The sequence below is a fragment of the Rhyacophila brunnea genome, unplaced genomic scaffold, assembly GCF_057557595.1.
Source record: "Rhyacophila brunnea isolate RB1 unplaced genomic scaffold, BYU_Rbru_1.0 scaffold_20, whole genome shotgun sequence".
Lineage (NCBI taxonomy): Eukaryota > Metazoa > Arthropoda > Insecta > Trichoptera > Rhyacophilidae > Rhyacophila > Rhyacophila brunnea.
The window spans coordinates 21,796,088-21,809,371 of record NW_028232860.1 but is presented as its reverse complement, the minus strand read 5'-3'; the positions used below and the strand labels follow the sequence as shown (position 1 = coordinate 21,809,371).

At 33.5% G+C, this 13,284-nt stretch overlaps 1 protein-coding gene across 7 annotated transcripts in view; it reads right to left on the bottom strand.

Moving 5' to 3' along the window:
- Positions 1–13,078, bottom strand: part of LOC147071403 (uncharacterized) — a 43,470-nt gene extending 30,392 nt beyond the window's left edge. For all 7 annotated transcript variants that reach the window (XM_085948640.1, XM_085948643.1, XM_085948641.1 and 4 more), the window contains exons 1-2: positions 12,960–13,078; positions 9,658–9,879 (exon numbers count right to left, since the gene is read on the bottom strand). In XM_085948640.1, coding sequence (XP_085804766.1) covers positions 9,658–9,876 — 219 coding nt within the window. In that variant the 5' untranslated portion in view covers positions 9,877–9,879; positions 12,960–13,078. The remainder of the gene's footprint in view (positions 1–9,657; positions 9,880–12,959) is intronic.
- Between the last annotated feature and the right edge of the window lie 206 nt (positions 13,079–13,284).

The window sequence follows — 13,284 nt, the reverse complement described above, 5'->3', positions numbered from 1 at the left end:
TAGATTCTTCAATTTTGAATGCACCCTCTTGACGTTGGTCCATGCTAGCCAAATCACCGTCGTGTAGAGAGCGACATACGTCTTGCGAGGACCATGGCTGGCATTTATGCTTGCGTACTTTGACAACGTGTTAGTGTTTTTACACGCATCAAAGGGCGTCAACATTCGCGATGCTTGGCCCAGTGTGAAGAGGTGGCATAAGATTGGGCATACTACCGAAGACTGTATTTGTGAGGCGTCTATTTTTAAACATTCAATATTTGTGGTAAACAAATTTTTGTGTTCTATGCACAGTTAAACTTTAGTTTCTTTTTTCCATCGCATAATTGAATTAAAATAAGTAGGTATGTAATATGTTCATTTATGTTAGCCAATAAATTGGACAGATGTTTTGTCAGATTTTGACCATATTATGTGGACTCATCGGCTTTTGTAAATATATATGTCTTATGTCAATTATCATGAAAAAGTTATTTTTCAAATTAAGACGAATACACTGATTACGTAGGTAAGATAATTTGTGTAGTAAAAAAAAACCACCTTTCGGTCTAACGTCTAAACGTCTTTCAAACATTAAAAAATCCAGTTAGTACCGGGTGGGTAATAAAAATAGAACAAAACGAATTAGTATGTAGGTACAAAATAAAACTGGTTTTGAAACAAGACTATCAAATTGAGATAATTGAATCATCGGAATATCTAAATGAAACATTCAAGCAACAATGTAGGTATTGAGTGAAAATACATTAGGTTTACATAATTTCCACTCCAAATGGAAAATACGGATCTACAATGTGAATGGTAGCTATATTCCTTGGTCTGAGTTCGTAGACTGTGATACACAGAGAAAAATTATCTACTTATTTTTTCATTAAATTTCAAGGGAGAAATAATTCAAAATATTTGTCAATTTGACTGATCAACTGTCAGGAGACATTGTTTAGAGAAGGGATTTTTTGGAGATATTCTTACGTACATCGAGACTAATTTAATTGTAGGTATTCAACTATGCAAGTAAAAAAAACTTTGGAAAAACATCAAATACAGGTGGCCTTCGACTTTCGTTGGTTCCTGGAAATGTGTATGAATGTTGAATGTACAAAAGCAGAGTAATGTAAAAAACATCAAAAAGTGTAGGTACTTTATTTATATATCAATGGGTATAATAAAGTTAATGCGGCATATTATAGCAAACAGGTGTTTTCTTTATAAACTTCTCAAGAGATTGATTTACAAGAGTTGAATACCACTCCTATTACTTTGTGGAGAGGGAAGAGACTACATGGAAGCGCACAGTTTTTGCATTATAGAGAAAAATCTAAATTTTAACAAATGTAAGAAAGTAGAATGTATGAAAGTCAAGGGCCGCCTGCCTGTACATTGAAATGCACATTTTTTTATATCTGACATTTATTTTGAATGGATCATGATCATAACTTAAAAAAAACCTTTTTGGGTTCCAATTCAGGGCTCTCAACATTTGGAATTAAGGGCTCCATTTTCAAAATAATTACCGAATTCTGTTTTAATTCCAGTCCGATTATTTTGAGGTTTAACACACATCATGTACGACAAACATACAAAAGAATGTGTCAATGGTGATGAATATAGCTGTATTTATTGAATTTTAATTGCATTGCCAATAAACGGTCCGGTCTGGTGTGTGAATGTTTTTCATCCAGTTAGACACCATGGACTCGATGGGACTCAAATATGGAATTTCTCAAGATCCAATCACTTTAAGATGAAGCAGGAACATGATCGTATTGAGAAATTTACTTTTACATTTATATTTGTGATATTTTTAATTCTCTTCTCTTATTATCAGTGCAACAAAGTAGCTGGTAGGTCACAATACAAACTATTCTGAGATAAAAGAGTGCACAATGAAGTGAACCTAACATACCCGAGATAGTGGAAAATACATAATTCAATTCGAAATAATATTAAATACGTTTAATAAGGCATTCCAGATAAGATAATGTTACAATACCGGCTATGACTGTGGGCAATTTAAAAATATGATAGCAAGCGTAATCAAAATTGTTTTAAAAGGCAAAAAATATGCGAAATGCTCAATTTCAAAACGAGAAGCACATGGATACAAATTGCGATTACAGAACATTATTAACAAGTTCATAGTATTACCTCCACGTGTTAAATAGCAGTGGTGGGGGGTGGAGGAAACTTTATCACTCATACTTATTTGTTTTCATTGAACTAAGAATAAGCAGATAGTGCTGGTTAGTTTTTAAAATTCAATTAAACCCTGCCTAACCAAACCACAATAGTACAGGTATGCTATGGGTGATCTGACAAAATAGTGCACACTTTTTCAGTCAGACTTATTTGTTTTCGTTGAATTAAGAATACATAAACCTGATCAGTGCCATGGATGAATGTCGCGTCAGGCCACAGACGAGGTAATTCGCGGGTTCTTGTAAAGGTCATAACTTCTGAATGAATTGTTTGTGTATATTTTATAAAAATATTTATCATTTTAGTGTAAAAATATTCATAATACACTCAAGAAACATGTTGATTTGGTAAATTTTCACAAATATTTATCATTCTGTTCCTATTTCATATTTTTGAAGGGAGTGATTTTATTCCAAAAATAGCTGGCCTACAAGTGTCCACCTAGTGAAAATTGGCTGGCAGTGATTTTTTTAAATTCATTATGCCCTGTCTACTAAACCTACCAAACCATAATCGATAAAAAATATTTTATATATAAATGATTTTTTTTGACTATTATCTCCTATGGCTTGGATTAGGCAGGGTTTTAATTGAATTTTAAAAACTAACAAATACTATCTACACATTGTAGTCTTAGTTCAATGAAAACAAATACGTTTGACTGACAAAGTTTAGTATGCACTATTTATGTTGGATCTTATCAACCTACCACCACCCTTCGCCATTGTTAAATAGACAACTAATTAACGTTTGTTGACATGAAACAAACATAGAACAATGAAGCGAGAAAAGATTCATATAGCGCATAACGAGGAAATCTCACAAAAGAAACCAAACGTATAAGGGAACACAAGAGTACCCAATATGATAGATGTTGCCAAACTGCTAAAAAGACAATGGGCTGGACATGTAATTTACACAAGTGGATAAATACTGGACATATCGCACCGTGAGTGTAAAACCAAGGCATCTGCAAAAGACATATTTTGGATATATTAGGGTTTGAAGTCTTCGTTTTGTTAGGAGAAATAGAGTTTCTAATAAAAACCATAATATTTGGTTTATATCTACATTATATTGCATGTTCTTTCAGTTACTTCACTTTGACATAAGGAAGTCCACGACTTTTGCAGTTGTTTTGCATTTAATCTCGAAATTGAAAAATTTGCAGATGCCTTGGTTTTACACTTACGGTGCGATATGCAGTCATAGGCACTGACCTGCCAAATGACTGTCTTAAAACTATCAATGGATTAATAGATGCAGAGACTAGCAAATGAAAGCCATAAAGGAGGTTTAAAGATAAATGTCTCAAAGACAAAAGTAATGATAAACTTCAAGATGTGGCTGTATAGACGCATCCTCAAAATTCCTTGGACTGACCGGCTGACAAATGTTGAAGTTCTCAATCGAATGGGGAAGGACCGAGAAGTTCTACGTAGTATCAAAACCAGGAAACTACAGTACCTCGGCCACATTATGAGAGGACAAAAATACAGCATTCCCCAACTTGTCATTCAAGGAAAGATCAATAGGAAGCGTAGCAGAGGACGGCGCCGCATTTCGTGGCTTAAGAACCTCCGTGATTGGTACGAGTGCAGCTCCACTGAACTGTTCCGGGTAGCAGACGACAAAGATAAGATCGCCTTGATGGTGGCCGACCTCCGCTAGGGGATGGCACAATAAGAAGAAGAATGATAAACTGCTTTGCTGAATCAAAAGCAATGGCACTCAAATTAAGCGGATCAACAACTACATCTATCTTGGACAACAAATGTCAATTAACGGTATGTATGACGAGGTTGATCGCAGAACCAAACTGGCATTGAGTGCATTTGGGCGCCTGAATAGTATCTTCAAAAGTGACTTCTCGTTGTGTCTTAAGCGTAAAGTGTTCAACCAATGTGTAATATCAACGCTTACATGTGCACGTGAAACATGAACTCTTAATCTAAGAAAAATCCAAAAATTACATGTTGGGCATAACGCATAAAGATCACAAAATACACTTATGAATAAGGAAGCAGCGTGTACGCGATGTGATAGAGGTCGCTAAGCAGATGAAATGGCAATGGGCTCGACATGTCGGTCGGCGATTGGACAACCGCTGGACAAATGCCGTCATACAGTGGTACCCAAGGGGCACTAAACGCCTACAGAGACGCTTTAAAACCTGCTGGATAGACGAATTCATAAAGTTCGGTGGATGTATGTGCCAGCAAAAAACTATGGACCGAGAAGAGTGGAGATGAGACAAAAGTAGAAACAAAATGTAATGCATTTTGCTCCAAGTACCTATCACTGACAAATATGTGCAGAGTCATATTATGTGAACTCTAAATAGCTCCAGAAGATTGCAATAATTTATATAATATCATTATCATCATATAATTTCAAACTGAATCAAAAAACGATATAGCTGCCAGAATAAATATTATTACAATACAGTAGGTATGAAAAAACAGACGATCCAGCATTTCTTTCTTTGATATTTTGACGGAAACTTTTGATATGTTTGACATTTTTTAGTTATTATAACTTGCCGCATAGGTGTTATTTGAAGAATTTATTTGCCTATTTTTTATAAGTTATTTGACTATGTATGAAAACTATGAGTCAGCTTTCTAAGAAAATCATGAATACTTGAAAGGTAGGTCATACCATAGGTGTATTGTATTTTTAGATATGAGTGCAGATTGCATATTTAATTAACTATAAAATCTTACATTGCAGTTTCTTTACTTAAAATTATTATTGTAGAAGTTTGCGTAGTGATTAAACGTAACAATTACCGCTACTTGCAAGGAAAATTCACTTATCTTTAATGAAAGAATTTGCTAAATGATATCACTGGCAAATACTACTAATTAAGATACACATAATATTGGAGGTGAAACAGTCAATTCGTGATTTTTATTACTTGAAATATTTCGGAAGAAAACAACCAGCCCAAAATGAAGTTGTAAAAGTCAATGGATAATAATTTTATTATCTACCTACCTGATTTATATAATAAACATTGCATGTGTGTGGGTTATGATTGAATGCGATCATTCCACGGAGAAATTCACCTATTCCCTCCCTGATCAAACCAACTTTCATTCACTTGAAGTATTTGTCAAATTTTTCTGAGAATACTTCAGTATGAATATTTTATTTGTATATTGTATGACGAGTAAAACTATATGACTAAACCACATGAACGTCAAAAACAGCACTAACTAAAACAAATTTTGTGGAGGTGAATGAACTAAGTGTTAGAATAGGTCTATTCACCATCAAGATACTGAATTGAAGATTACTGTTACAAAATGCATACTTTTGTTACATATACTTGTCCTGTCATGCTTGTAAAATCATTATTGAAACCTGATTTTAATTATGTCATTTTTCTAAAATTTATAATTGAAGCGTCCAATTACAAAAAGCGACAAGTCCACAATTCAATATTTTCGGGAAACAACGTTTTTATGTTTCAAGATTCAATTATTAGTATTAATATGAGATTATTTTTTCCGTTGTATTCTATGTCAAAATTAGAACCAAATGGCAATTTGTTTCAGCCGATAAACTCTTAAATGTAATAAATATAGGCAAAATAAAATCGGACGTAGCGCTATTTGTACCATACTTTTAAATTTATTCCGCATATGGCACATATTTCCGTGGCACTGTCGTGAGTTTACCAGATGCTACAGCATGGGAGACGCCCTTTTCAATATTGAACGTTTCCTTATTGGTTGACTTAAACACGCGCGAAATCAACCAAGCTTTAAATATTATGAAACATGGACTTGGCGCTTTTTGTAATAAATCAGACAAAAAATATTTTTTTTCGTAGGGTTATGTCGCATTTTGGAATTTATATATCAATACATATTGTGTAAAATTATACAAAGAATACGTGCATATTTTTTTCTCAATTTTGACCGAACCAATTTTGATCGCTTTTTGGAATTAGACGCCTCAATTAATTTATCTTAATTTAGGTGTCATGTGGGTTGGTTACTTTATGCATAAATGTGACCTGGTGTATTGATTAACGTAAAATTAATTCTGTATTTTAGGTCAAAATTCAAGCAACTGTCTCGCAAATATGCAACATTCAAAGATGGAGCCAAAATATATAAAAAATGAAGCTGAGAAAAGGGACCACGAGGACTAACTTTTAAATATCATTGTGAAGTGTGAATTTATTTGTAGTAAATTTTTCGCTATTATGTATCTGTCAAAAACCTCAAGCAATTCCCAAGATAAAGCCCGAAACTTGAATTTGTTATTAACGAATGGTTAAGTTTTGTTAAGTTTGGTTAAGTTTTTAGAAAAGTTTTGCTAATTAATACATACATCAACCATTTTGAACATGTTTGACTAGTTTCAGAACCAACCAGGGAGACTACTAGGAGCTGTCAAAGGATTACTATATCAGATAAAGGTGAAGAATGTATTTAATAAGCCATACCTAATCTTAAAAGTGTTTTGGTGGTGTATTTTAAAAACAATAATAATTTTCATATCTGTTAGAGATGAATAATTTCCTATACAAATAGTCAACAGACAAAAAAGGAAACAATCAAAGTAGATTGCCACAGTATCTACTTCAATGATTGATTAATCTCGACTGTTCTAGTAAAAATCAAGCCATGTGATGCAATATAACATAACACAACATTGTACCTAAGCATTATATTTTACTACTAAAAATATGTAATGTATTGTATAGTATTTAAAACAAAAAGTGGATGGTTAAAACATTTCTGGAAGTGGTAAACAAGCAATAATGAATTCACCTTGTTCTACAAACTGCAATAAAACAATATTTATGTGCTTAATGCGGCAGAAATGGCATACATAATATGCAGTGGCAAGGTTTGCGTATTATAGAATGCATGCCGGCATAACAATTTTTGATTCTATAACTCTCAAGTGAGAATAATGAGTATTTATTGGTAATAGATTACGCTGCATTACACGTTGATTTAGCACATTGTGTTGCTTAACAAGACAATTGATTGCTCATTTTACTTTACACGGAGGGTATTAACTGTTATGTCAGTTACCTACCTAAATTCGTTTAATGCATGTCAGATCAATAACCATCAAATCAAGCTCCTTATAAAATTACATTAAATTTGGAAAGATTTTGATATATTATTTGATATAATCATTATTTGACAATTTAGATTTTTAAAATTTTCTTTAAAGAATATTATAATTGTGGGGTTCTAATGCAAAGGTGACTATTTCCATTATTGCACTTTTTCAGGAATCAATATTTTTTATGAGACATTTAGAAGTAAAATACACATATAATTTAAATACATTTTGATAGGTAGAGTAAGTTTCTATATTTCTTAAAAAAAATAGACCAGTCCATCAAACATATTATAGTTATTTAAGAAAAACCAATATTTTTAATTTGAATTTTTCCAAAACTGACTATTTCCTGGATATTCCTATAAGATTTTGTATACCTATAGTATTTTATAATTTTGGAATTTAATAGAGACAGTTGGTAGTAAAATAAATACGTAAAAATTACAAGGGTAAGTTATGTTATGTTAGGTAAAAATACAAAATTTAAAAAAATGGCTTAATTATCATGAAAAGTCTTCTTCAAACAACTCGTCAGTCTCAAGCATTTCAATGTCATTTGGCGCAAGCTCCAGATGTCATTATAAAACTCTTTTGCAATTGGAGGGATGGTGAAAAACTTCATTAGCTTCATGACATCTTTTTTAGCCTTCTAGGCTATAATGACTTATTTTATTCAATATTTGAATGGTATCATTTATAGTAGATATAGTTTTTTTTTAATTGTAGCTTCAACACAGGAGCCAACATGCGTTTGTGATACACCAACAGTCGTGCTCAATTTTGTTAAAAACTTGGGTGGTATTTATGTTGTTCAATAAATAACCTGTCATAAACTGATTTTTAGTTTGTTGGTGATGTTCATATTTTCCATTGTGGGACTTTCTTCAACCAAACATCCATTCTCGTATGCATAATAAGAAATAATTTCATAATTTTTAATGGCTTGCCATTTTACTAAATTAAAAACACTTTTAATAGAGATAAATAATATGTTTTATGAATCTGACATTTAATAAACAAGGAATTAATCAATTTTTAAGAATATCTTTTGTGTAAGGAATTAGTGCACTATGAAATAAATCGTGTGCTCTTAGTGTTGTAGTTTAATGGAAAATAGTCAGTTTTGGCTACAAACACAGTCAGTTTTGGAAAAAAAGAGAATAATATTCATACAGGAAATAGTTCCTTTTGAAATAAAAAGCAATTTTCAAAGAGCAAAATCATATGAAAATATCGCTGTTTGGTGGAAAACAAATATGCCAATCAATTCCTGGTATACCAATGTATAATCGTGCATACTAAAATCATTTTCGTAATTTTTGGAAATAGTCACTTTTGCATTAGAACCCCACAATTCTTTAATAATAAAACTTGTTAATTAATTGTAATTGATCATATTACACAATAATGTCACTTTCCATTGATTTGGATAGTTTGAAGAGAAAGTTATTCTTGCCTGATTCGACTTGACGCCTCGGGTCTATGATTGCCTACGAAGGTACTATCGCTAGCATTCAAACCTTATGACATTTGGCCTTATATAACTGTGGCACAAACGTTGTTCATTATTTGAACAGACAATAACACAAAACAAAACTGTAGTGAATATAGTATTTTAATTGTCTAAACGTAAATTCTAATAGTTAAGGATGACATTTGGGTAAATGTGCCGCCATTATATAACTTTCTTTTTAGACCAGACCAAACCAAACCAAACCAAACCAAACCAAACCTAACCTACCCCAACCTAATATTACCTAATATAATCTTAGTTTGTGATAATGATGCATCAAAATGTATGAAAATTTTAAATTAACAGTTATTGGATCGAAAAGTCTTTGCGCCAACAGAAAATGGAAATGTAATGGAATAAACTGTTTGCGTAAAAAAAAAATTGAAAAAAGCTCATGACGGCATCTGCGGCACAATGACCGACATTTGAAATAAGAAAATACAAATAGCGACTTAATGATGCTGCAATCGAGCTGATTAATGAATAATCTAGCACTTAAGTGTAGGATGGTAAAGTCTGATGAAGTGGGTGCAGGTTTGAATCACGCCTGGCTAAAATTACAAATTGATTCAAACCACAAGAAAATAGCCAACAACCATTCCTAGTTGAAAGGCTTATATAACATCAACCCTGTGGAGATCCATATGCTCCACTTAGGAGTGAGAATGGTGATGAATTTACTATAATTTTTAACACTAGCAACACAATCGCATGTCATAAGCCATTCACAATAACCCAATTGGTAGCTGAATTGTGTGAAGGTGGTAATAGTTACTTATATTTGAAAATTGAAGAAGAAACCATTTGAGGTAATTACAATAAGTCCATGAATGAGAAAGATTGTCTACCTTCTTGCCAGCCTTCTTGTTCTTCTTGGTCTGCTGCTGCTGCAGGCGTTTCTGTCTGGCTACCTCGTCCACCAGGCCGCGCTCAGCCGCCAGCTTCCTGTTGGCAGCTACCACTTCCTCGTACGACTGTCCCCGCGTGCCCAACTTGGCGATGAACAGCAGGACCGCCGCCAACCCTACCACAAGCCCCAGGCTTAGAAAGATCGTCTCCAGTTCCATTATCTGCAAAACGTGTCAAAATGATAAGAGAGTGAATCATACTTTGGATTTCACAGCATCATACTCTATTGGATAATTAAAACTTACACATTTTATATAACTACTTTCTTCGGGTGCAATAGACAATATTGGCAATCAAGCAATCAAGGTCCCACAGACCAATGTGAAATATTTGCAGCAACAGTGACGTATGACGATGACATATGTGGCTCATGACCTATGTAACGATGACATATGTAAATCATAACAATGGATTCCATCACATATGGAAAATGAAAAAGCGGATGATCTGGTAAAAGAAGCTGGTCAATCAAGTGCCATATTAATGGATCCCAGAGTCGTCGAGACTGGAATGAGTCCATAAAAAAAATGTTCCAAAGCATGTGGTTAGATGCCCACCACAGGACATTCCTTGACAAAGGGAAATTGAGTAAGTCCATACTATGTTCCCCATGCCCTGGTTTGTCAAGTCGCCTATGAGCGGAAATGAGCTCAAGCTGATATTGAGACTAAGATCAAGCCACAAAATGGGTAAAAGATTTGATGTCTTCATGGGGAGAAGCGACACAGAGTAGAGCTGTGATTGTCGAATTTTTTTTAATAGAATTGGAAATAGGGCATGAACAACAGATCCCATTCAGAGTCAGAGAAGAAGAGACCATATGACAACTGGTCGAAGTCAAAGAAAGTCTCAGTAAAATCATTTAAAAAAATCATCATTTCTTTCGTACAAGATGGAACATGATAATTATGAAGCTGCATAGTGTAAGTTATGAATACTGTCAGCGCTGCATGGGAAAACATATAATCTTTCCACAAACTTACTCTTAAAAGTTGTATTATTCTGTTATATTGTTGTTTTAATTTAATAAAACAATACAATGCAGTTCCATCATGAATTGACAGTTAACAAAATAAAAGAAATTATTCTGTTAAACCTTAGAATATGCCGCCTGTAAGCAGTGCATCATATACATACCCTAATGGGGCATTACTTCTTTAAGTCACTATAATATAATGTAAATCCAAAAGGTCTCAAAATAAAGAATCAGCCATTGAGAATATTGTCAAAGATGCATTTTTCAATTTTTGGGTATATCAGTCATCGTGAATCGAAGGTATCTGGCAAAGGTGGTGGTGGGTGGCTTTCAGGGAAGTCAAAGAAAGAAACAGAATCATCAGAAACAAAGGAGAATTGACCAAGTGAAGGAGATTACTGGTATTAGCTCTAGAGAAATGGTTCTTAACCTGGGTTCGATCGAACCCCAGAGGTTCGGTGAGTCAGTCTCAGGGGTTCAGCGGAGGTCAAGACAAGAGGTGAGACAACAGATGTGAATGATGAATACCTCGATGAAATCAAATGGTAACGTACCCTGTTATTGTTAAGAAAGCTCTGGAGATTTTCATACCGTTTGTTACAACATATCTTTGCGAGCAATCCTTTTCGAAGATGCTGGACATAAAAACGAAGAAAAGGAGCAGACTTTGTTGCGAAAATGACATGAGAGTGGCACTTGCCAAGGTGAAGCCACGCATTTCTGAACTGGTCTGTGAAAGGCAACAGCAGAAGTCACACTGATTTGCAGTAAATATTTATTATTATGTTTTTGTTTTTGTGTGAAAATCATGTTTTAATGGTTTTGTTCTTTGAACACAGTGATGTTGATGCACGGTTCATTTTGTGCACCAGTAAAATATATACATGTTTTGAATTTGAAAAACATTATATTTTAGTTTTCCAATTAGAAGGGTTCGGTGAATGCGCATATGAAACTGGTGGGGGTCAGTACCTCCAACAAGGTTAAGAACCACTGCTCTAGAGGCTCTACACTATGCCCGAGAGAAGCAGAAGACTGTGAGTTGTGAAGAGTCTTGGCCAAAGTCTCTTCTTGTATGTTATATTATTAGAAAGTATTTAGTTTTTGATTCACTTGCGAGATTAGATTGCAGAGATATTAATTATTACAATTTGCCCTGATTGTTTACGGTGGCGATAGGTAAGCACATTCTTCCACGTGGGTTTTGTCCGATACTTCAGTGATGCTAAACCTAGGTTATCAACAGGATGGAAACTAAGCCATTATTTGTTCAAATGTTTGATTGTAACTAAAATAGTCAAATTACATAAAAACATGACTTAAAACGGATATTATTTTGTCCTACAATAAATTTCTGATGTTGATAAACTGTTGGCTTAATACACTGAAAAACATTGTTGTTTTCATACATTTGTACATTACACAGGGAATTGTGGATCATCTGGTAACAGACTTAAAAGCAGTTAGTGGACAGCTTTCAAAATAAGACAATTCAGAATAATTATTCCCTCACATTTCTTTACTACCTACATGCATTTGAACTTTTTCGGTTATAGTAAAAAATATGTCAAATATCATGGGCACAGAAGCAAGTCTAACAACAAAAAATGATCCTTTCATTTTGAGGTACATTCAAAATCATAACTAAAAATTAATAAAATACGAAACGTTTCCAATTGAATTTCAGTGACGTATCTATTACAAGTGTGATTTATAGACAACCGGCAAGAAATAGATTGTTTAATTGAAGTTAAATGAAGGATAATGATCTTTTTCAAAAAGCTATGCAAAAATATTTCAGATTATCGGCACAACGCCACCAATATTTAGTGATTTCTCACAATGGAAATGCTATCAGATGATAGACGCATCGATTAGTTCACTTGGCGAGGATAAATGATTTATTAAAGTTATATATTTTTGGGTAAAAGAAGATATTTATCGTACAATTTTATGACACGTATGCAGTGACACATGTCAAAGGTTATTGGAAGAAGTTTGCAAACACGGTAGTTCAGTAGTTGCACAAAAAAGATAAAAATATCGACATTTTATTATACCTGACAGTGAAATATTATGCATAGGATATTCTGGACGAAGAAAAAAGCACCGGACAGTGAGAGAAATTTAAGTTAATGACACATCCGCATTCTCAACGGTAAAGATATCCCGGTGTCAAAAACCCGATGAAAGACAATACAATGAATGCAACATAAATATGACAATTGTAATTGAAGATTTTTTATAAAAATAATGTGTACTTACGATGCAGGCTCAAAACGACGTTAACCACACGTAATAATAAAAAAATCAAAGCATTTATTCAAGAAAGTTATATTATGACGACGACAACTTCCATCTACGATCAGAGGCAACTGCACCCTGTTCGAAAAATTACTGTTCGTGAAACAGAAACAATGTACCTGTTTCGAAGAAAAAAAATGTACAATATTTTAACATGCAAACAAGATTCATCGAAAAGTAAAAGCACTCAAATAAAATTATTTAAAAAAAATCATTGACATTTAATTAATAATCTAGGTAGATAGGTATGTACTTATATTAACTAATTGTTATAAAACGTTGGTTG